A 26,804-nucleotide genomic window follows, 5' to 3' on the forward strand; every position below is an offset into this window, starting at 1 on the left:
TTTAAAAATCTTTTCAAGTACAACAAAGCCATTTGCTATATTGACATGGAAGCATTATCCAGTAGATAAAAATTCAAGCCTTCAAGCCCCCCCCCCCCCCCTCCCCCGGTAATCTTTTCAATTCTGAACTGATTTTTGTGCTTTTGCCTAGCCACTGTGCTTAGGTGAGCAATGTGGCCCATGGGCCTCTTGTTTGAAAATACAAACTAATTCAGAGCATCATGTCCCACAAATCTGAAAGCTTTGGGGGGGGGGGGGGGTGCAGATAGGCATTTGTCAAGCTCTAACACAACCAGTTGAGGATCTATAATGTAATACTTGTTATTGCCTACACCACAGGAGATGTATAAACAAATATTATAAAGAATGGAAAAATCATTGAAATCCTTGTATCAAGGTTGACATGATTTTCTTGTACTCTAAACTGTTTATGACAATTAAACAATATTTGATGGCCGTATCATGCTGTGGTGGGGTACTTAATTTATTCCCAATTTCAAATGTGATAAAATAAAGGTGAAATTTTAAACATTGCTGACAAACAGCAAATATGTTTTTTTTTCTCTCTCTCTCTGAAGTTTTGTTCTCAAAATCCATGCACATTGTACACAACTTGTCAAGGTTTGTGATGAATGTGTAAAACATTGGAGGTATCCATGTAAGTTGATAAATAGCTTATTACAAAATTAGTATATGTTTCAAGATACAAGCCTTGTGGAGAATATTAGTTTGACCACCATTTATATTGAACACAGGATTAGGCTAATAACAGGAAATGAACAAAAGTATTGTATTTTATTAAAATCAAAAACACAAATAGTAAAGATGTTCTGTACACTAATATTAAGTCCAAATGCTAGCAAATTGTTATTTTTATTAAACAATAAGTAATTCCAAGAAAATAAATAATATTTATAGAAGGTGTGACTATGACATACCAGGGTAAGTAATAGTAATTTAGTAATGTTCCCATTAAATATATTAAATGTTTAAGATTTTTTAAAAAAAATTCCAAAAAAAAAAGTTTAATATTTAACCAGATCTGATATAAACCTCAAACAGAAACATGCTTGTTTGATAATTTTATGCAATTTTTATCATTCTTATATGCTATAATAAATGATTTTTCCCAATCTGAGAAAATGTCTCTAATCTTTCCAAATGCAAAAGGAGGGATGGAAGTTTAAAAAAAAAAAAAAGGCAACCAGCCTTTCAATGAATATTTTCAATAGTAAGAAGTTTTGTTTGATAAAAAAGTGGGGGAGCAGCCCTCCTATCCAATTACGATGTTCATGGGTTTAGCACACTTCTCAACAGCAAAGCCAGGATTAGTCATACTGATATGAAAGCATCCTCAGGTAGTGTAGATTCAAGTTTGTTCAAATCATGACCCCCACATATAGGGTGGGGCAACATCTTTAAAAATCTTCTTCTCAAGAGCAGCAAAGCCATGATTAGTCATAGGGAAATGGAAACATCCTCAGAAAGTTAAAATTCCAGTTTATTCAAAACCAGTGGGTAGGGCTAGGTCACAATGCTAATTAGTTAATGGTATAAGTGATAAGTTGTATCTTCATAATCTTACTGACTTCGTGTAAACTGAGATGATTTAATTTTATAATGGTCATTTTCAGGAACCACATCAGGTGTTATGCTGCTTTAGTTAATTTCTACATGGCGCTGAAAGACTATGTACAAGAGGAGATCTGGAGAAGTAATAGCTGTACCCCATCAGATGTTCCAGAGGGAACCTATACAGAACTGTGTGCAAAATTCTTCGAAATTTTCTTACTTATGTCAAGGTAAAACAAAATATAGTATATATATATATATATATATATATATATATATATTTATTAGTGTTGTCAAATCGGATGATTTTTTGTAATGGTTTACTCGCTTACTTGTTCGATCAAGTACCCGGTTACTCGGATGGGTTTTTATCTTTGGACCTCTTTAATAGCTAAAACACCCTTGCTCATGGTAATAACTGTAATATATGGGACGTCGTTATAGTTTCTATATTTATCATTCATAAAACACAAACCCTTAAGTGTGCTTTATTTGCACACTTTATCTATATATTTATAATTACAAAAGCTTCTACATTTTGTAATAAATTTATCGAATATCCTCCGACAGTTGGCTGTTTTTGCAGGGTGTCCTTTATATATAATTGCTGGCTTCAGAATGTGTATGTCAGTTCCATTTCATATATTCATTTTACACCTAACAGATTTAAATTTTAAAAAAATATATTGGAATATTTGCTTTTGATGGCTGTGGCGGCATCTTGTTCAAGACTTGTTGCGTACTAGCACAGTTTAATAAGGTATAATTATAGTAAACTCAGGTCTTTGAAATTTGTATACCCTTTGGCAATCAAAGCTATTAATTCATGAACTGTGAAAACCAAGTGTAGTCTAAATAAATCGATCGTTTTGTGAAACTCTAGATCAAATCTAACTGAAAAAAACAGTACCACGTTTACATATTTCATTTAGAAATGATATATTTTTTTTTTGTTCTACTTTTTTCAAATGTATCTAAGTAACCAATTAGCTGTTTTAGTAACCAATATTCGCATCGTTTGTCGATTAACCGGTTAACCGGGTACTCGTTGACAACTGTAATATTTATACATATATATATATATATTTATATATATATTTATGGAATGTTTTTTTAGTTTTGTGTGAGTTATTGGTGTGTAAATCACGCAGACTTGTAACGTAGGCATATTTCACGAAGCACGCTAGCACTTTTCATGTTAAGGAATTTTTCTATTATGTACATTCAAAAAATCTTCTTCTCAAGAACAACAAAGCCACAATTAGTCATATTGATATGGAATCATTCTCGTGTAGTGCAGATTCAACTTTGTTCAAATCATGACCCCGGGGGTAGGGTGGGGCCACAATAGGGGATCTAAGATTTACATATGAATATATAGGGAAAAAAATCTTTAAAAATCTTCTTCCAATAACAACAAAGCCACAATTAGTCATATTGATATGGAATCATCCTCAGGTAGTGTAGATTCAAATTTGTTGAAAACAAGACCCCTGGGGGTAGGGTGGGGCCACAATGGGGGATCTAAGATTTACATATAATGTAGAAAAAAAAAATTAAAAAATCATCTTCAAAGAACAACAAAGCCACAATTAGTCATATTGATATTGAATAATCCTCAGGTAGTGTAGATTCAACTTTGTTCAAATCATGACCCCCGGGGGTAGGGTGGGGCCACAATGGGGGATCAAAGTTTTACATAGGAAAATTCTTTAAAGATCTTCTTCTCAAGAACAACAAAGCCACAATTAGTCATATTGATATGGAATCATCTTCATGTAGTGTAGATTCAAGTTTGTTCAAATCATGACCCCGGGGGTAGGGTGGGGCCACATTAGGGGATCTAAAGATTTACATATGAATATATAGAAAATAATCTTTAAAAATCTTCCAATAACAACAAAGCCACAATTAGTCATATTGATATGGAATCATCCTCGTGTAGTGTAGATTCAAGTTTGTTGAAAACAAGATCCCCGGCGGTAGGGTGGGGCCACAATGGGGGATCTAAGATTTACATATAATATAGAAAAAAATTCTTTAAAAATCATCTTCCAATAACAACAAAGCCACAATTTGTCATATTGATATGGAATCATCCTCGTGTAGTGTAGATTCAAGTTTGTTGAAATCAAGATCCCTGGGGGGTAGGGTGAGGCCACAATGGGGAATCAAAGTTTAACAAAAGAATATATATAAGAAATATCTTTAAAAATCTTCTTCTCAAGAACAGAAAAGCCAAGATTAGTCATATTGATAATGAAGCATCACCAAGTATTGTAGACTCAAGTTTGTTCAAGGCATCCCCCAGTAGTAGGGTGGGGCCATAATGGGGGATCAAAGTTTAACAAAAGAATATATATAAGAAATATCTTTAAAAATCTTCTTCTCAAGAACAACAAAGCCATAATTAGTCATATTGATATGGAAGCATCCTCAGGTAGTGTTGATTCAAGTTTGTTCAAATCATGACCACTCCCCCCTACCCCCTAGGGTAGGGTGTCAGACATCTTTAAAATTCCGTTCTCAAGAACAGCAAAACCATGATTAGTTCTATGAATATGGAAGCATCCTCAGAAAGTTTAGATTCAATTTCATTCAAAACATGGCACCTGGGGATAGGGTATGCCTAGAACAGGCGATCAAAGCTTTACATATGAATATATAAAAAAAGAAATCTGCTGACAAAGAACAGCAGGGCTATATTGACTCAGGTGAGGGTTATGGCCCATGGGCCTCTTGTTTAGCTCACCTGAGCCGAAGGCTCAAGTGAGCTTTTCTGATCAAAGAGTGTCTGTTGTCTGTAAACTTTTCACATTTTCGACTTCTCATCAAGAACCACTGGGCCAATTTCAACCAAACTTGCCACAAAGCATCCTTGGGTGAAGGAGATTCAAGTTTATTCACAGGAAGTGCCGCGCCCTCTTTCTAGGGGAGATAATTTAAGAATTTGTGAAAATTTTGTGACATCTTTTAAAAACCTTCTTCTCAAGAACCACTGGGCAAGAAAAGATGAAACTTATGTGAAAGCTTCATTACATACTCTAGATTCAAATTTGTTCATATCATGACCCCCAGGGATAGAATGCGGACAAAAGAGGGAGTCAAAATTATATATAGAAAATATTTTTAAATTAATCTTCTTCTCAAGAATAGCTAAGCCATCATTAGACATCAGACCCTAAAACATGCTACTACACCTCAGAAACAAACCGTACTGTTCCGTGCAAGAAGCGTACCGTACTGTGCAACAAGCGTACCATACCGTGCACAAAGTGAACCGTACCGTACACAAAACAAACAATACCGTGCACAAAGCTACGAGGGGTGATCAAAAAGTTCGCGAACTAATTGAATTACTTCCTTATAAGAAATAATACGAGGTTTCAGTGTTCATTATTTTTTAAAGTAGTCCTCTCCGATTATAATGCATATCTGCCATTGCTATGCCCATGCGCGAATCACGTGATCCAGGCGGTCACTTGACATGCTTCGTAGCGGTCTGTTCACAGAAGTTAAGAGATTTTTCTGAGTCATATTTCTTACCATGCAAGTAATTTTTTATAACAAGAACAGACCATCTGTCACAAATGGCCAAATCTCGGCAATAGGATGGGTGGATAAGGATAACCCTTCCCAAAATTAGCATGGTGACCATCACAACCCAAGTCCTCTGTCTCGGGAGTGCGTTTATCCAATGTGGAAAAAGTGTGGGCGCCTTCTTTTTTTTCATATCTCATATGTTTAAAGTCTAAAGTAAACGATATTTTAGGGATTTAATAATTATATTATTGCTCAGATATTCAATTATTTTTCATACTGTAACTTTGCGATCTTTCAAAACAAATTGCTCAATTAAGGACACATCTTTTTACCGGCTTGCTTTCGCTGGGCAACAGAACAAACATCATTTTTAACCATCTCCCTGCCTTCATTAAATCATTCAATCCAATTAATGATCGAACTTCTGGTAAGTCTTTTGTCTTCATAAACCTTGTACAAATTATCATATTCTACTGCAAAGGCTTTTCTGAGATATACATTAAACTTTACAGCCGTTCGTTCTCAAGTATGACCGAGTCAATCATTTTTTGTCACAAGTGACCTACATACTGACGTCATTTTCACATTGTGACGTCACAAACACGGAGAAAAAAATTATTTAACATCTGCTATTTAAAGAACGTGTATGACTATACGTGTGCCAAATTTCATTCTGATCTGAATTGTGTTTTTTTAAATATAGAGATAGTTTGTGAACTTTTTGATCACCCTTCGTATAACAAATAATATGAATGCCTTTTTGTATCCTCTTGTCCATATATGTCATGATGGGGAAGGGGGGGGGGGGGGAGATGTCTAAAGTAGAAGTCTGCTAAAAAAAAATAAAAATATCACATAAATATATACCTGTAATTGCATGAAAATTTTAGAAGAATACATGTGTATTTATGTAACACATCCACAGACCTTTGTAAAATATTTTTAAATGTGAATTTTTTTTTTTAAGTTATTTTACACGAAGAAATCACCTCTGTATGGAAAAATGTGTATCCTTGTAATTTTCTCTGACTACAGAATTTTAGATTAGTAGCAACGTTTAACAGCGATAAACCATTTGTGACTAAAGAGCTTAATTTATACATAATATATACAACATGTACATGTATGTGCAGAAAATATTGTATGAAACACAATAAATAGGCGTACTCATTTTCTTAATGTGGGAATGTTTATTTATTTATTTATATTTATTGATTTATTTGTTCTGGAAGTGTTCAGAACAATTTTTTACAAGGTGTGCTAAAGGTCGGCACTCCAAAATTGAGATGTATTGGTTTTTTTTGCACCTACAATAGTATAAAATAGAATGCATACAATGCAAGGAAAAGATCTGAGACATTCTGAATAAATCGTTCATCTTGCGTTCACCGTTCATTCACTGTCCACTTTGCTCTCGTGTTGCGCTCTGTTCGCGTTCTGCTTTCACTCACTGTTCACCAAATTGCGTTCAGTGTTCACACATCATTCACTCACCGTTCGCTCTGCATTCGCTCACCGTTTAAGTGGGAAAGTAAAAACAGGGACTGTATCTATAAAAAACATTTTAAAATCATCTCAAGCACAGCAAAGCCACAATTAGTCATATTAACATGGATTCTGAGAGTATTGCATTACCATTACTAGTCCCCTACTGGTAAATGTAATTTAGTTACCATTAAAAACTGAAAACGCCATAATTCTCTCAAAAAATCATTGAAGCAGGCAAAATACAAACTCATCAAGGTAAACTCACATACCATATACAGCTCAGTGTCTGCAAGCATTTAGAAAATAGTGCGGAAAATCCTTCAAAATTAAAAAGGCTGTAATTCCGTTAAAAATCTTTGAAGCAGAACAAAAAGCAAACTTGATAAATGTGCGGAAAACCAAGTGTGACAGACAGAGTGACAGACAGCTAGACAGACAGATGCAATGGAAACCTATAGTCCCCTTTGGTTTCAATGGACTAATGAAAAAGAAACTTAAGGTAATATAGATTCAATTTTGTTCAGAGTATGACCTCCCAGGGGTAGGATGAAGCCACAACAGGCAATCAAAGTTTTGCATAGGATTTTGTATGAAAAAGTCTTTAAACTTCTTCTGATGAAGAAGAGCAAAGCCATTATTATTGTTTTTTAATGTGGAAGCATTCTCAGGTGGTGTAGATTCAAGTTTATTGACATCTTGAATCCCAGAATAGGTTGGGGCCACAATAGATGATGATAGTTTAACGTAGGAATTTATAGGAAAAGATTGTAAAAACCTTCTCTGAAGAACAATAAAGACATGTTTAGTCCATCCTCACAGTTTTTGTGATTTCAGAACTCCGTACAAACCCTTGACATAAGTCGTTATTTAAAAGTTGGGCTTGTGGTTACACATGACTAACCAATGAGAATATATTTTTCAAATCTGTCATTATGAAATTGCCCAACTCTAGAGCATATCTTTTGTGATTGTAAGGGGGACGATCTTCAAAAAATTAATCCCCAATGTTTCATTTAAAGTAACTTAAGTGACACAAATCCTACAATATTGACACTTTCCATTTTAAAATGCATATTTGTTTACAAAACTTACCTACAATAAAAGCTGTTTTCTGATTGGTTCCATTCCTAGACCAGGAACAAATAAAATAGTAGCTTTCTAGCCCAACTTTTAAATAACAACTTTTGTCAAGGGTTTGTGTGGAGTTCTGAAATCACAAAATCTTGACATTGTGAGGATGTGTTTAGTCATTAAGAAGTATCCTTGGTAGTGTAGTTTCAATTTTATTCAAATCATGGATCCTTTATATAGGATGGGGCTATGAAAGACCATATTAAGAATTTTACATAGGAATACACGTGTATAAAAGGGAAAAATCTGATGAAGAACAGCAAGATCAGAGTGACTGCGATAAGCATTGTGGCCCATCATGGGGATCTCTATTATGATATTTAAAATACAGTGGGTTTTGTTTCATTTATAGAAGAGGAGAATTTCGTAAATCAGTGATGATCATAAAGGACATTCCAACATCCAGTATTCCAGATCTTCGTCTGACACTCTCAACGTCTTCACCTCCTTCCCTTTTTGTTGTTGAAGTTGTTGAGGTAAGAGTATTAGTTTAGGAATGTTGTTTGGTGCATTTTTAGGTCAGCCGAATCTATCTGACAGTGTTTTCGTCATCCATCATGAGTTAACATTTGAAAATTTTCAACTTCTTCTATGGAACCCACTGATCCAATTTCAACCAATTTTTGCATGGAACATCTATGAGTAAAGGGGAATTTTTTTTTCAAATTTGAATTTCATGGTTCTTTCCCTATAAGCCTTAGGGGTGGGGTTTTAAAACCATCAAAATTAGTGCTATGATTACAAATCTTCTTTACTCATGGATACCAAGAAGTCAAAATGTTGGCATGATTGTAATAAGCATAAGAACTTTCTACCAAACTTGTGAAATTTTTGGCCCAAAGGTCAGGGGTTCTGGAGTTGGGAGGGGCTCTAATGATCATATTGTGAAAAGCATAAGTTCCTATAAATCTTCTCTCCCCTTGTATGAAAATAAGATAAACTAGGTCTTCTATCTTCTAAAATTGTGAAATTTGTGGCCTCTGAGTGATGGTTCTGAGGGAGAGGAGCTCTGTTGCAATGCGAAATGTAATAACAATGCAAACTGTAATGAACTGGGATTATTACATTTTGCATTACTTATCACATTTTGCATGGAGTTGAACGCAGAATGTAATGACACAAAATGTAATAACACTATTTTTGGATTATTACATTTTGCATTATAACATTTTGCGTAAAATGTAATAATGCACTTTTTGGTTGTTACATTTTGGGTTACTTAATTTTTGCGTTGAGGACAACGCAAAATGTAATAAAACAAAATATAATTTTTTTTATATTGTTTTCAACACGAAACATCACAAAATTGATTTCAACATTTAGCAATTGGGGAAACTCACTTTACTAGACAGACACACCTATTACTATAACTTTGTTTCTAACATTTTTATTGAATACTAATAAAACATTTAGTTAACTTTGATTGACATATCTATTTATAAATCAATCTAATATATATCACTGACATTCTTAATTACCAAAGATTGATCATGGGTCCATTAAAAGCTCTTGATACGCATATACGACATGCATGTGTAGATTGGTTAGCAAATTAGAAATGCATGTGTGTGTGTGTGTGTGTGTGTCTGGCGAGGAGAAAGGGTAGGGGTTACTTCGTATGTTGATCATTGTATTTTTATGTGCATGCTGAGACTATCCATTTATTATTGAAGAGAGAGAGAGAGAGAGAGAAAATTTTATTTTTGCTGGTCTGCAATGCACATGATTTGTAAATCAGTATGAAATCTTAATTGTAAAGAAACCCCCCATCCCGATATATTTACACCTGCCAGTAAAAATAAATAGATTTCTTTTCTTAATAAATTTCATGCATGCACCTATCAAAAAGCAAAAGCAAAGTGATACACTGATCAACAAAATACCCCCCTCCCCCCCCCCCCACACACACACACACGTGCGCACGCACATTTCAATTTGCAACACCTATGATTTGAATATCAACTGATTTTAAATGGATAATGAAACCAATATATGATGAAATTAGATTTAATGTAAGAATCAGCATATGTTTAATTTTCCTTTTGTTATGCCCCGCCATGAATATGGCCGGGGCATATAGTGTTTGTCATGTCCGTCTTCCGTCCTTCCTTCCGTCACACTTTGCATTTAGCTCTGTTCAAAGCTCAGTTTCAAAGAAACTATCCAAGATATTTTTTTTCAAACTTCATATGCTGATAGATATTGATGAGAGCTATGCAACTGCATCAACATTTTTTGACCTTGACCTTTCCTTTGACCTTGACCTCACTTTTCTTAAATTAGTGTTTAGCTCAGTTTTAAAGATACCATTCAAGATAGTGTAATCAAACTTCATATGTTGATACATACTGATGTAAACTATTCAACTGCATCAACATTTTTTGACCTTGACCTTTCTTTTGACCTTGACCTCACTTTTCTTAAATTAGTGTTTAGCTCAGTTTTAAAGATACCATTCAAGATAGTGTAATCAAACTTCATTTGTTGATACATACTGATGTAAACTATTCAACTGCATCAACACTTTTTGACCTTGACCTTTCTTTTGACCTTGACCTCACTTTTCTTGAATTATTGTTAAGCTCAGTTTTAATGAAACAATTCAAGATATTTTTAACAAACTTCATATGCTGATACGTACTGATGAGAGCTATTCAACTGCATCAATATTTTTTACCTTGACCTTTCCTTTGACCTTGATCTCACTTTTCTTAAATAAGTTTTTAGCTCAGTTTTAAAGATACCATTCATATCAAACTTCATATGCTGATAAATACTGATGAGAGCTATTCAACTGCATCAACTTTTTTGACCTTGACCTTTCATTTGACCTTGACCTCACTTTTCTTAAATTAGTGTCAAACTTAATATGCTGATACATACTGATGAGAGCTATTCAACTGCATCAATACTTTTTACCTTTACCTTTCCTTTGACCTTGATCTCACTTTTCTTAAATAAGTTTTTAGCTCAGTTTTAAAGATACCATTCAAGATAGTGTTATCAAACTTCATATGCTGATAAATACTGATGAGAGCTATTCAACTGCATCATTTTTTTGACCTTGACCTTTCCTTTGACCTTGACCTCACTTTCTTAAATTAGTGTCAAACTTAATATGCTGATACATACTGATGAGAGCTATTCAACTGCATCAATATTTTCACCTTGACCTTTCCTTTGACCTTCACCTCACTTTTCTTAAATAAGTGTTTAGCTCAGTTTTAAAGAAACCATTCAAAATATTTTTATCAAACTTCATATGCTAATACATACTGATGTAACCTTTTCGACTGCATCAACAATTTTTGACCTTGACCTTTTCTTTGACTTCACTTTTCTTAAATTAGTGTCAAACTTCATATGCTGATACATACTGATGTAAGCTTTTCAACTGCATTGATATTTTTTCACCTTGACCTTTCTTTGACCTTGACCTCACTTTTCTCAATTTGTGTTAAAATGTTGCATTACTAATATACCCTCGGCGGGGCATTCATGTCCTATGGACATATTTCTAGTTTTATTTTCTTTCCATTTATTTTCTTCATCCACTACTCAATTAAAAATTATTTTCAACCTGACTGACCAAAAAGTGTGTTATTAGCGTTGTTGCATTTTGCTTAATCTCGATGCAAAATGTAACAACACAAAATGTAATTATCCAAAAATCGTGTTATTACTTTTTGCATTATTACATTTTGCGTTGATCTCTACGCAAAATGTAATAACACAAAAATGTAACAATCCTAAAAAGTCTTCTTTTTTTACATTTTGCATTATTACATTCTGCATTGATATCATCGCAAAATGTAATGACGCACAATGCAATAATCCAAGTTAATTACATTTTGCGTTGTTATTACTTTTTGCGTTGTAACAGAGCTCTATTGTGTTAATAGCGAAAATGCATTTATTCTTTGAAAATCTTCATCTTTGCTCCAGTGTATTAAGCAAACAAACCAAGTATGTAGTAATGATGAACAAGCTGGGTCAGGGGTTCTGGTGATGAGCAGGGCTCTATTGATTATTTAGTGAAAATGCATTAATTAGGGCCCCACTCTGCGGGCGCCCTATAGTGATCAGTCTGTCCGTCCATCCATCTAGCTGTCCTTCCATCCGTCTGTATGTCTGAGATCTCTTATCCGGAGCATATTTTCTCTCTCCTTGGTCTAATTTGGCTCATACTTCACCCACAGAGTGCCTTTGGGTAAAGGGTGTGCATTGACCTTGAACCCTGTTTTTAGGTCTAAGGTTAAGGTCATAGCAGAATTATATGAAAAATCCTTGTCCAGAGCATATCTTCTCTCCCCTTGGTTCAGTGTGGCTCATACTTCACTCACAGAGTGCCACTGGTCATTGGATGTGCAGTGACCTTGAACGAAGTTTCTAGGTCAAGGGTCAAGGTCAAAAATAGCCTCTCTGTTTAAAATCTTTGTTCGGTGCATAATTTCTTTCCCTTAAGTCCAGTCAGCCTCAAACTTTACCAAGTTACCAATTTACCAAGGGAATGGAACATTTGTGATTTTCCTTCCATTTTTTGATAGAGGATATGCAACATTTTTCATAGAGGATATGCAACATTAGTGATTTTTGTGCCATTTTTTGATGGAGGGTATGGAGCACTCATGATTTTTGTGCCATTTTTTATCAAAACAAGGATGACATAGAAGCCCTTTAGACTCAAACAACACATCCGTTAATAGTACACAAATGTTCCTCTTCAAAGTAAACCCTTTTCAGCTACCTTACATTTTCACAATCATTACTGAAAGCAGGGCCCTTTGAGATGGCCACCATCTCAATGATATCTAGTTCTTTCAAAATCTTGTCTGATCCTATGAATTTATCAAAAAAACACAGTGCATTGTTATAATGATCAAGAGTGTCTCTTTAAGAATTGTGATATTTCTTGCCCCAGGGTCAGGGGTTCAGGTGGAAAGGGGGGTGGGGGGGTCTGTTGAATATAATAGTGAAAATGCAATATTTTTAATAGATTGGTTTTTTGTCTGACAATTAAACAATAAAATGCTTTCTTTGGTTGTTAACAAAGTTCAGGAATTTATCTTGCAGCAATTGCAGAAAAAATTAAAACATGACACACATAAGCAGGTGAAGTAAATTTTTCTGCAATAGCTGCAACGTTAATTCCCATACTAACAACCAAAGAAAGCATTTTATTGTTTATATTTATATTAGTATAAATAACCATATAAAGTAAATTTAAGTATGTTAAATATTTCATTGTTGTATTTCATGAAAATTAAATAATAAAAAAGCTCCCTCGGGATGAAAATATTGCCCTACACTCCACGTCAGGCAATACTTCATCCCCTTGGGGCTAACATAATCAATGTTGCTCTCAATCCCCAGTCAGTATTTGTATACTGTTGATACATTTGTCATTGTATGTTTCATTGATGGAAGAGCTGCTGCTCAACAAAACTATACATTTGGCTTGCCAAGAGGCGTTTACTGATTGATTTTCATTAGAAATATGGGAGATAATATTCATCATATGCAAATATTAAGTTAAAAATGCTCAGTATTTTTTTTTTGTTTTGTTCCAAATTGACAACATCGATGAAATCGTAGTGCTAAAGTCTGACTAATTGCAATGATTGATTGACTGATTGTATGTCGTTTCACGTCCCATTTGAGAATTTTTCACTCGTATAGAGACGTCACCATATACTGGTGAACTGTTTCAAATTTAGACCTTTAATCGGCACTCAGGGCCATTGAGCAGTGAGGGTTCTTTCTCGTGCCAATGCCTCATCCGTAAGGACCCGCAAATTTCACTTCAAAGTGCCAAGCGCTTGGCAAAGGAACAGTTGCTACCTATTTTTTGTCGACTTAGGTCAGTCGCGGCCGAGATCCAAACTCATGACTTTCCAATCATGGAGCGAGCGCTCTACCAACTGAGCTACCATGACAGTCTAAACGCAGTGAAATATATAACAACTTCATAGGGTAATAGCATCTTAACTATACAAGGAAAAAAATGTGGTGTGTGTATGTACATATATATATTCTATAAACCAACTTTTATCCACATGCAAGAAATACCTACATTAACTTGCCAATATTAATTGCCTCGAACCATTTTTGCATTGTATTTGTAGAGAATGTTTCCTCAGTCGCAAAAATTAATCATTGCAGATTGATTTCAAACGGACAAAATGGGAATAAAACATGACACAAATAAAAATTGGTTTACAGTATAAAGAGTTTGTGTATTCTTATTACTTTTCTTTTGTATTATTCTTAAATTTTTAATAGTGCATATTTTCTTTTTCAATGTACCTTTAATTTTTCTTTTCTTCTATCAGATTAAAAAGTCAGCATTGGCTAGTTGTGTACCGTTTAATATTCACCAAGCACTGGACAATCGAGTTCTTGGTCAACATGCTGGGGAGTTGCTACTAGATTTCCAGCTTTCTGTTTTTCGTGACTTACAGGCTGTTTTTGGTATAATTTGCATGCAAACTACAGTAAGTACCATTTAAAGCTTTAACTCACCTGAGCCATTGGATCAACTGAGCTTTTCTGATTGGAGGATGTCTAGTGTATGTCTGCCTTGTGTCATAAGTGGCCCGTCAACTTTTTAGTTCACCTGAGTCATTCAGGTGACCAATTGCTGTCTGTTTTTATACACCCGTCTTAAAACAGGATGTATTATGTTATAGTGTTCATGTCCATCCATCTGTCCGTCCATCCGTCTGTTAGCTTTTTCGTGTCCGGCTCATAAGTTTAATACTATTAGGCCTAGAGTTATCAAACTTTGTCAGCTGATGCATCTTGGGTAGGAGGTGTGTCGCATTTTAAAAGTAGGTTGCTCTGACCTTTAATTAGGCGCCTAAAAAAAATTATGTTTGTTTCCTGTAACCCGACCGACCCATTCAAATTACCCACGGGTGGATTTTTTTTTCTGCCAAATTTTCGTTTGCTCTCAGGTTTGATCATTCAGCTGATTCCAATTATTCAAAAAAATATTAATTGTATCTTTATTTGAGATATAAAATATGTCAACTTAGTCAACATTTACCTTAAATATAAAGAGTAATCATTATTGTAACAACAATTTCCCCCACAACTTTTTGAAGTTCTTTTCCTGCCACTAGGCAGCCATGTTGGGTGTCCACTGTAAATATAACACCTGGATAATTCAGTCCGGGGTGTTTGACTCCATTATTCATATGCAAAAAAAAAAAAAAAAAAAAAAAAAATCCCGACCTACAGACCCTTGATTTTTTGGAAATGTTACAGAAAACAAACATTTTTTTTTTTTTTAGGCCTTAAGATGTTATGGCCAAATATGGAAAAATCCTGTCCGGCTCATAACTAGAAATCTATTAGACTTATCATCATCAAACTTAGCCAGTTTATGCATCTTAGGTAGAAGTTGTGTTGCAATCTATTTCAAGGTCACTGTGACCTTTACTTTAAGTGAAATTTAAAAGAAAATGTCTCTCTATACTATTAAATTACACAAACCCAAAAAATTTAAGAGTGTTGCAGTATCCTTATTAAAAAATGTTAAATCAAGAAAATATTTTTTTTTTCATTATATACTTTACAGCAATCTATATCAAATGTAATGTAATAAGAGAAATTTCACCTCTCCCATGGGTGAAATTATCAAGCACTGGTCAAGGAGAATTTTGATAACAGAAAATTGAATGTCAAATTAGAGAGAAATTAATGTGTGTGAAACTGACTGGGAGAGCATCTCTGATCAAGCATGTGTTATCTATATCTCTTGGGAATTGGGCAAAGGACTCAGCCTGTGTTGGATTAAATAGATCTTGTTGGTTAGCCTAACTTTTCAAATGAACTTGGTGAAAAGTAATTAAGCAATTATAACTAATTTGATATTGCATGATAAATTAATTTAATGTTGTACAATATATTTAAAACTAATTATAACTCCGGGGGGGGGGGGGGGGGGGGGGGGTATTGGAATCAACATGTCTGTTTGCCCATATGAGCTGCAGTTTAAAAGCAGTCTGACATTAAATCTCAAAAAAAATCATCAAGTATTTTTTTGAAAAATGTTTTATGGTAGATAGTCCCTACAAATCTAAGAGTCATGCAGTAACCTTTTTAAAAATGTTGCATCAAGATTACGCAAGTTTCTGTTTCTTTTCATAATTCTTTGTAACAAATTAAAAAAAAAAATCTCTCTTTTTAACAGAATGACGTAAATATGCATTTTTATATCAATACAGACAATAAAACAGAGTGCAGTTCCATTCATCCCTTGGGAGTAATGAGTGGACATGCATCCAGTTAAAGACATTAATTAATTAATGTGTTCAATGTAGGAAACTGTCTCTATCATTTCTGTTAGAGGATCTCTGATCAAGCAGCTCTTATCTGTATCCTTTGGGAATTAGACAGAAGAACTGCTGGTCAGTTTATAGCATACGTCATTTGATGGCCAGCCTTTTATTTTCAAAATTAATTTGGTATAGATTAAATTGTTAAGACTAATTTGATATTGTTTAATATTATTTTTTTTATTAGTTTTTTGAAAATATCAAACAAATATGAAAGAGGGGGTGGGGAGGGTGGGTGGGTAGGCTGTAAATGGGCATTTGTCAAGCTCTAACACAACCCAGTTGAGAAATATATGATGTAATATTTGTTATAATTAATGCCTATACTACAGGAGGTGCATAAACATCAAATATGATAAGGAATGGAAAAATCATGGAAATCTTGAATCAAGGTTGACATGATTTTCTTGCACTCTTAACTGTTTATGAAAATTGAACAATATTTGACGGCGTATCATGCTGTGGTGGGGCACTTTATTGTCATGTGTTAACATTTGAACATTTTCAGCTTCATCTTTGGAAACTGCTGAACCAATTTTGGCATAGAACATCTATGAGTAAAGGGGAACAAAAGTTACAAATTTCAAGGTTCCTGTCCCCATCAGGCCATACGGGTGGGTTAAAAAAACCATCAAAATTAGTGCTATCTTTAAAAATCTTCTTTACTCTTGGACAGTTAAACTGTTGGCATAACTGTAATAAGCATTGGGCCCCTCTATCAAAATTATGAAATTCATGGCTACATAGTCACAGGTTCAGTAGTAAGGATGGTGCTCTAATGATCATTTAGTGAAAAGCATAAGTTCTTTTAAAATCTTCTCTCCCCTATATATGAAAGCAGATAATCTAGGTGAATTGTAAAATTTATGTCCCCAGGGTGAAGGGTTCTGTGGAAGAAGTGGGGGCTCTATTGAATATATATATATAGTAATAGTTCATTATAGCTCTACTAGTTGGAGACAAGAAGAGCTTATGTGATATTAAGGTGCAGTGTTTTTCCTAAGAACTGGCTACAAGCCAAATTGACTGCTTCATTTTATAAAAATGTCGCGTTGAAATAATAACAAGATGTGTTTGTGAAACACTGATGCCCCCTATGGCAACTTATAGAAAAGGTTAAACTTTCTCAAATGCAAATCAAATATGTTGGTACCCAAAGTAAGTTCTTGTCCCGAGGAATATACCTGTGAAATATGAAATCCCTAGCAGCAACCATTAAAAAGATATGGAAAAGGTTAAAAATTTTCAAAGGTAAGTCAAACATCAAGGTCAAGGTCAAATGGTCAAAATTAATGGTGCCCACGGAAAGGCCTTCTCACAAAAAATACCCATGTGAAATATGAAAGCCTTAGCACCAAACATTCAAAAGATATATCCAAGTTTCACGTTTATCAAAAGTAGGTCAAACTCCAAGGTCAAAGTTGTTGGTATCCAAAGTAAGGTCTTGTCACAAGGATTACATATATGAAGAATGAAAGCCCTAGCACCAAACGTTCAAAAGTTATGGCCAGGGTTAAAGTTTTCCAAAAGTAGGTCAAACTCCTAGGTCAAGGTCAAAGGGTCAAAGTTGTTGGTATCCAAAGGAAAGTCTTGTCACAAGGATTGCACATGTGAATTATGAAAGCCCTAGCACCAACTGTTCAAAAGTTATGGCCAAGGTTAAAGTTGGGTAAAATTTCGTATAACTGGGTCAAACTCCAAGATCAAAAGGTCAAATATGATGGTACCCAAAGAAAGGTCCTGTCACAAAGAATACACATGTGAAATATGAAAGCCATAGCTCCAACCAATCAAAAGTTATGGGCAATGTTAAAGTTTTTGCGGACAAACACACAAACAGCTAGACAGACAGACAGACGGACGGACAGGGCAAAAACTATATACCCCCGAATCTTTGATACGGGGGCATAAAAATCAAAATTTAATTGTTGTAAGGTCCACAGAGATTTGTCAAAAACTTCAACCCAAAGCCTGGTAAATTGATCTCGAACCCTTTACTTTGAAATAAAGGGAAAACACTGAAGGTGTCAGTAATCTGTTTGTCTGTCTGTCCATCTGTCTGTAGACAATTTTTTGAAATGCTAATCCTCCTGTGGTTTTGGTTTGATTTTAATAACACTTTGTACAGAAGTAGACTACTCTAAGATACACAATTCTGTTTATCAGTTGTTAATTTCAATGAAAGTTGTTCCCATGGTTATGAAAAATAGAAAAATCTGTAAAATGTCTTTCAAACATTACTCCTACTACAGTTTTAGATTTCATTTTAATAATACAACTTGAAACACAAGTAGGCTACAATAAGATACAGAACTCTGCTTATTATACCCCCTGCAAACGAAGTTTAGGGGGGTATATTGGAATCAGCATGTCCGTCTGTCTGTCCATCTGTCTGTAGACGAGATTTTGTCCGGACCATTTCTTGGAAACTGTTGCAAGGATTTGTCTGAAAATTTGTACACTTATTATTCGCCATTTGAAGGTGTGCACATGGTTTTTTCATCATGATTTTTATGCATTTTACAGGTGTTTTTGGGAGTTGATTTTATCAACTCTCCATTGCACTTACCAAGACCAAACAGTGTTTCGACCTAATCACTTCTCTGAGAGAAAAATCATCAATGGAAAATTATCGCTGCTGACAAGAAATAGTTCTTGCAAATAATCAAAAAATTTGATGAAATACTTTCAGAACACATTATTTATCAAGAGATTTTTTTTTCTTCAATTTCAATACATTGAAAACATGTGAAATTTAAATGATGCAACTACTAACTCTCAGTGATAGTATTTGCAGTTGTAAATTTTCCCACACTCAAATACAGTGCGGAATATTTCAATAATCTGGTTCAGCCTCTGATACTTGCGTGATATAAAGACATGTGGTCAGTAATGAAAAGAGGTGCTATTTGGCTGATAAATACTCTCCCTGAGCAGGTGTAAATTTGTTAAAAAATATGTTGAGGAAACCAAAACACACAACAGAATGCACATGCTAATGAATATCGTTATCTTGAGTTCAAATAATAATTTGTCTCTTACGTTCGATAGCAGACAATTGTAAATTATCAGTTTAACACCATTTGTCAACAAACTTACATGGGGATTAATATTTAGAAATGCATTTAAATGCATGATGTTTATACAGAGAATTGTATCAAATTGATACAGACAATTAATATAAATGCAACGTGCAACTGTTATGTTTACAAACATGTGTGCGCATGACTAATTATCACAGCGGGCATTCTCTAATATGTGTAGTTCTAAAGCTGCAGATAATATAATCTCCCACTGCAGCAGATGTGACCTAGTGCAAACTTAACTTTTGATTTAGCAGCCTTTTACCTTTGTGTCCAGAATGATGATTAATGGTAGTAACTAGTATAAACAGGATTAATTTTTCTAGATGCATTATTAATTAAGTTTGCTTATTAGTCCCCTACCGGTTAGTATTGGTATTATTATCAATATATTTATTAATATATGCATGTATATACAAAATTATATGTATGATTCTTTAAATTGCATTGATTTGTAAATTTTGCAAATATTGAATACTTTGAATATACATATTCAATTGTGACCTAATTAAATTTTTGTAATTTACATGTAGGGAGAGGGCGTCATAAGTTTTTAGAAATTGTGCCCAATCCCTTTATAATAAGAAATTACAATAAAATATGTTCAAACCAAAACGGAGCAGACTATAGGTTTCCTCTGTGTCTCACCATCTGTTCTTCTGTCTGCTAGCTGTGCCTCTGTCTGTCTGTCAGTCTCTCCCACATGGTTTTCTGCACTTTTATTCCAAATGCTTGCGGATATGGGGCTGATTTTTGGTATGTGAGTGTATCTTGATGACTCAGATCAATATTGCATTTCAGTCCGTCTTTCTTAATTTCTTAGTGTTTTCCCCAATCTTTTTTCTAAGCACCTGCAAATATTGAGCTGATTTTTGGTATGTGACTTTACCTTTATGAGTTAAAAATTAAGTTTATCTCATCGTTCTGCTTCAGTGAATTTTTGATGGAATTATGATATTTCAATTTTTAATGGGAACCATATTACACTTTCCGGTAGGGGACTAGTATTGCAGCAGCGGAGAAATTTAACACGTTTTCGCATATCATTCTAAAGTTACGGACAATGAGAACAAACCCAATCTGATTAAAATACAGATCTCTACATAGCGCAAAGCGCAGAAAGATCAGATTGGAACAAACCTTGCCTCTTTGACTCTATAGAATCGTGACATCCTCTTAGTCAATTGCGTCTCACATACCAACTTAAAGTTATGAAGCATTATAGTGTACATAATTTGAAAAGTTGTGAACAAGGTTTGTGACGGTACATATTGTCGTTTTGTACATAATGTCGTTGGCGACAATATGTACCTACTTTACTGCACACACTGCACATATTGTCATCCATCGGTACAAATTGTCACCTGCTGAAAAGTTAAACGTAGATATTGTCACTGGCAACATTTTGTAATCCATCTTTACTGGACATATTGTCCACCCTCAGATATTGGGGAATAAAGATTTGTTGTTTTTTTGTAGTTTTATAAATGTAATTGGTGTGTAAATTACACTTAGTCTAACGTACGTGTCTCAGATGCCAATTCATGCATCGTGATTGTGACGGCACATTTTGTCATCCAGTTCTTCTTGTCACCAGCGACAATGTGTACCTACCCTCACTACACATATTGTCTATCATTACATGTCACATGACAGTACATGACAATGCTTTCATATGAATATTTCGACAGTATGTGCAGTGAGGTAGGTACATATTGTCGCTGACGACAATATGTGCAAAACGACAATATGTCCCGTTCAAAGTTTACATAATTTGTTTTTTATTGAAACTGTCCGTAAAATCAACTCCCATCAGTACTTTCAGTACTTTGATTTATCATTTTTCAGTACTTTCAGTACTTCGATTTTTCTTTTTTATTATGTGGTTTTGTCCAGATCTGTTCCCAGAGACTATTGCATAGATTTGTATGAAAATTTGTCTTATTATTTACCATATGAAGATGTGCACCTGGTATTTTCAACATTATTTGCTAATTTTTCTGCATTTTACAGGTGTTTTTTTTTTCATTTCTATTGACTTAGTCATATTGGGTTCATATCTAAGGTTTGAGACATAAATTCTAGAACATCTGTACAACATTGTGAACTACAGCTTATCGCAAATCTTGCTTGAAAGTATACACTACAACCGAAATAGTGATGCGTTGAGTGACGACACTGTCGAATCTGACTGAAATACAATTGAATCTGACTGACATACCATTGCGAAATCCAACAAAGAATCTGATTGGTGCATTTTTTATAGGTCCGCCCACATTCTCAAATGTATTGCCGAAAAATGTGGAATGTTTCCAAGATAGAAAACGGGCAAAAGATCTGAAGTATTTTCTTTTGGTGAATAAGTGGAACGATGCAATACCTTATTAAATGACTGTGAGTGTTGGTAAACTGTTAAATGGCCTTGCAAATAAAATATGTGCCAGGACTTCATGTATCTGTACATGTACCCCGGTACATACATGTATTTCTGCGATTGAAAAACACGACCGTTTTTCCCCCCGTTTTCTTTTTCAGTACATCAATAAAATCAGGGACCTATATACTATATAGTATATAGGTCCCTGATAAAATTAAACGTACTTAGATTCGGTGAATAAATATTTTTAATTATTTATTTTTTAACATGCAAGTATATATGATAATGATTTTTTTAATAATGAATATATAAATAATATCCGCCGTTACAGTAAAAATTGCACTGAAAAAACACAAGGATTTCGAATGTTCTGGTCGCTTGTTTATATGCCATGACGGCCGTTAAAATGGGTATGCAGTAGCACACACACATTTGAAACATGGTATTTGTGACAGTTGTGGCAATAAAACAGTAAAGTTTTGAATAATTCCGATGTTTCACGGTTTTTTTTTTTACCAGCTATCAATATATACTAGTATTTTTTTTTCAGTAACAAGTGCTCCGGTATCAGCTGGGTACATGCTAAATACAATAATGCCCGAGTTTTCAATTTTGCTTGTGTTTGCCTACCCAATGTAATAGTTCACTTGTTTACTCACTAGGGACTAAAACATTGAGAAAAAGAATTTTAGTGCGCCGAAAAGTCGTACAGACTATTCAATTTAACGAACACCAAAAATGGAAAATGTCGTCAATTTATTGCAGAGGAAATCGGCAGATACATGTAGGATAAATCAGTTTTTGTCATTGAACAATATACATGTACCGTATGTGAAAGGAATATCACATACTGAAATATGATTTTATGGTTTATTTCTTTTTTTCTTAGTTCAAAAAAGTCAACATTAGTTTGCGACCATCAGACATGGCTATTGGCTAGGCCGTTGGATGCTTTCCAACTATATGTAGGCAAAGGATACCACACGAGAGTGGGCGGGTCCTAATCAACCAATTAAAACGCATGTTTTATAAAATGCAATCCGTGGTTCAAATTGTTCAATTGTCAAATCCAATAGTGTCATCACTCAACGCAATGCTATTTCGGTCGAAGTGTATACTTTCAAGCGAGATTTGCGATAAAACTACAGCTCATTAGAACTAAAAAAAAATCACAAAGTATTAAAAAAGTTCTTACATTACACAGCAGATAGTGTAAATCCATTTGTCCCTTTGGAGTAATGAGTGGACATGCATCCAGTTGAAGATTAATTAATGAGTTCAGTGTGGGAAGCTGTTAGGGCATCTCTGATCAAGCAGGTCTCATCTATATCTCCTGGGAATTGGGCAGAAAGAAATAAAGATCTCTGTTGTCTAAGTCTCTTAATTGTAATTTGTGTCTGTTAAAATAAATAGTTACTGGAACCAGCCTTTTATTTTTAAAATGAGTTTGATATAAAGGTATAAAGATCAATTTGATTTTGTATAATTATACCCGCACTTTCTAAAGAAAGTTCGGGTATATTGTTGTTACTCATGTCTGTCCGTCCGTCCGTCCGTCCGTCTGTCACACTCTTATTTCTCAAACTCCTCTTACATTTTACACAGTAGCCTAATCATCTTTTGGGAGATGTTTGGTGGTGTCATGTAGATGTGCAGTAAGGTTTCAGAATTTTCATTTTCACCTTGGGGGTCAAATGGGGGTCAAAAAATGACGTTTTTTATGCAAAAAGCCCCTGGTTCCCTGAACTCCTCTTACATTTTACACAGTAGCCTAATCATATTTTGGGAGATGGTTGGTGGTGTCATGTAGATGTGCAGTAAGGTTTCGGAATTTTCATTTTCACCCTGGGGGTCAAATGGGGGTCGAAAAATGACGTTTTTTATGCAAAAAGCCCCTGGTTCCCTGAACTCCTCTTACATTTTACACAGTAGCCTAATCATCTTTTGGGGGATGGTTGGTGGTGTCCTGCAGATGTGCAGTAAGGTTTCGGAATTTTCATTTTCACCCTGGGGGTCAAATGGGGGTCGAAAAATGACGTTTTTTATGCAAAAAGCCCCTGGTTCCCTGAACTCCTCTTACATTTTACACAGTAGCCTAATCATCTTTTGGGGGATGGTTGGTGGTGTCCTGCAGATGTGCAGTAAGGTTTCCAAATTTTCATTTTCACCCTGGGGGTCAAATGGGGGTCGAAAAATGACGTTTTTTATGCAAAAAGCCCCTGGTTCCCAGAACTCCTCTTACATTTTACACAGTAGCCTAATCATCTTTTGGGAGTTGGTTGGTGGTGTCATGTAGATGTGCAGTAAAGTTTTGGAATTTTCATTTTCACCCTGGGGGTCAAATGGGGGTCAAAAAATGACGTTTTTTATGCAAAAATCCCTGGTTCCCTGAACTCTTACATTTTACACAGTAGCCTAATCATCTTTTGGAAGATGGTTAGTGGTGTCCTGCAGATGTGCAGTAAGGTTTCGGAATTTTCATTTTCACCTTGGGGGTCAAATGGGGGTCGAAAAATGACGTTTTTTATGCAAAAAGCCCCCTGGTTCCCTGAACTCCTCTTACATTTTACACAGTAGCCTATTCATCTTTTGGGAGATGGTTGGTGGTGTCATGTAGATGTGCAGTAAGGTTTCGGAATTTTCATTTTCACCTTGGGGGTCAAATGGGGGTTGAAAAATGACGTTTTTTATGCAAAAAGCCCCTGGTCCCCTGAACTCTTACATTTTACACAGTAGTCTAATCATCTTTTGGGAGATGGTTGGTGGTGTCATGTAGATGTGCAGTAAGGTTTCGGAATTTTCATTTTCATGATGGGGTCAAATGGGGGTCGAAAAATGACGTTTTTTATGCAAAAAGCCCCTGGTTCCCAGAACTCCTCTTACATTTTACACAGTAGCCTAATCATCTTTTGGGAGATGGTTGGTGGTGTCCTATACATGTGCAGTAAGGTTTTGGAATTCTTATTTTCCCCCTGGGGGTCAAATGGAGGTCAATTTTTTAAAAAAAAATATTTAACATGTTTAAACATCCTGGTTCCCAGAACTTCCCTTATATTTTATGCACTAGCCTTAAATCATGATCATCTGGAAGATGATTGATTTTGTCCTGTGGATGTGTAAAATGGTTTTAAAATTTGCATTTCCATGTGGATAGCAAATAGGGGCAGGAAAAAAATGGCCCCTCCCTAACCCATGGGGTCATGATTTGTACAAACTTGAATCTACACTTCTTGGGAATGTTTCCATATTAATCATGCTTTTGTTGTTCTTAAAAAGAAGAATTTTGAAGATTTTTTTCCTTTTAAATCTCTGTAAAACTTTGATCCCTTATTGTGGCCTGACCCTATCCTCGGAGGTCATGATTTGAAAACTAGAAATATGTCCATAGGACAAAAATGCCCCGCGGAATGTATATTAATAATGCAACATGAAAATTTGTATGAGTGTATGAAGTTTGATGAGAATATCTTGAACAGTTTCTTTAAAATTGAAACTAAAATCTAAAAAAAAAAATGGATATAGATGATAAATTCTCACAAAATTATGTATAAGTGCATGCTTACATAAAAATATCTTAGATTGTTTCTTTAAAACTAAGCAAAGTACAAATTAAAGAGAAGGGAGGTCAAGGTCACAGGAAAGTGCAAGGTGAAAAATTTTTGATGCAGTTGAATAGCTCTCACTAATACATTTCAGCATATTAGGTTTGATAAAAATATCTTGAATGATTTATTTAAAACTGAGCTTAACACTTATTTGAGAAAAGAGAGGTCAAGGTCAAAGGAAAGGTTGAGGTCAAAATGCTGATGCAGTTGAAAAGCTTATATCAGTATGTATTTACTATTAGCATAGAAGTTCAATAAAAATATTAGAAATGGTTTATTTAAAACGTAGATAAACACTAATTTAAAAAAGTGAGGTCAAGGTCAAAGGAAAAGTCAAGGTCAAAAAAGTTGATGCAATTGATATCTCTCAGCAGTATATATCAGCATATGAAGTTTGATAAATATATCTTGAATTGTTTATTCAAAACTGATCTAGACACTAATTTAAGACAAGAGGCCCAAGGGCCTTAACGGTCACCTGAGTATAATACAACAATTTAGAGGATCCATAGAGTAGAAAATGAACTGAAAGGTGAAGCTTTGTTGCCAAAAAGCAAGAAAAATAGGGTGATCAGGATCAACAAAATAATTAGTCTAGTATTCATTAACAGATCATAAATTAGGTTCTAATCTGTTCCCCATTTATCACTCTCAATATACAGTATATTAACAAACTATCAGTGCTTCTGAACTATTTAAATTCCTTGTTGAAATCTCTAACATTGGCCTCTCTTGCATGGTCTTTGATGAACATTTAATAAGAGAAGTTATTTTTGTCTCATTTTTATTTATCTATTACTTACAAGTCTACCTGATCATTACATGTAAAACTATGAAAGTACTTTTTGTATTATACAATAAAAATTCTTGCATAATTCTCTTATTCTATTAACCTTTGAAGTACAATATTTACAGTGTTTAATTATCACAAGTAAATGGCAAAGGGGAATAACTCCTCTCAGTAGAATACAAATTAATAGAGCCCTGGCCTGGACCAGAACACTTAAACAAATGGTCCTGGTGTTCAAAAATCTGGTAAAAATACCCTTCCTTATTAAAACTTTTACTCTTTTTGCCTCTGATATGCCCAGGTGCAGAGAAAATTTTTAAAGCATTATTTAATGCTTTTTCACTATATAATAAAAAGAGCCCCGCCCTAACATCAGAACCTCTGATCCAGGGGTCATGAAATTCACAATTTTGGAAGAGACATCCTTGCTTATCATAACCATGTATTTGTTTAAATAATACCCAAGAGAAGAAAAGAAGATTTTTAAAGAAATAATGCACTTTCCCTATATGATCTATATAGCCCTGCCCTAGCACCAGAACCCCTGACCCTGGGGCTACAATGTATGAATTTCACAATTCTGGTAGAGTCACCCTTGCTTATCATAACTATGTATTCAATTTGTTTCAATAATACCCAGGAGTAGAGAAGAAGATTTTCAAAGAAATAATGCACTTTCACTATATGATCTATATAGCCCCGCCCTAGCACCAGAACCCCTGACCCTGGGGTCATGAATTTCACAATTTTGGTAGAGTCACCCTTGCTTATCATAACTATGTATTCAATTTGTTTCAATAATACCCAGGAGTAGAGAAGAAGATTTTCAAAGAAATAATGCACTTTCACTATATGATCTATATAGCCCCGCCC

At 34.7% G+C, this 26,804-nt stretch overlaps 1 protein-coding gene across 1 annotated transcript in view; it reads left to right on the forward strand.

Annotated features, from left to right (window-relative positions):
• LOC133175945 (uncharacterized) overlaps window positions 1-26,804 on the forward strand; it is a 54,307-nt gene that overhangs the window by 9,215 nt on the left and 18,288 nt on the right. The window contains exons 2-4 of the mRNA XM_061311101.1: window positions 1,635-1,802; window positions 8,087-8,210; window positions 14,067-14,228. Coding sequence (XP_061167085.1) covers window positions 1,635-1,802; window positions 8,087-8,210; window positions 14,067-14,228 — 454 coding nt within the window. The remainder of the gene's footprint in view (window positions 1-1,634; window positions 1,803-8,086; window positions 8,211-14,066; window positions 14,229-26,804) is intronic.

Source organism: Saccostrea echinata, unplaced genomic scaffold (genome assembly GCF_033153115.1).
Source record: "Saccostrea echinata isolate AGI-Se365-2 ecotype Australia unplaced genomic scaffold, CSIRO_AGI_Sech_v1 ptg000064l, whole genome shotgun sequence".
Classification (NCBI taxonomy): Eukaryota; Metazoa; Mollusca; class Bivalvia; order Ostreida; family Ostreidae; genus Saccostrea; species Saccostrea echinata.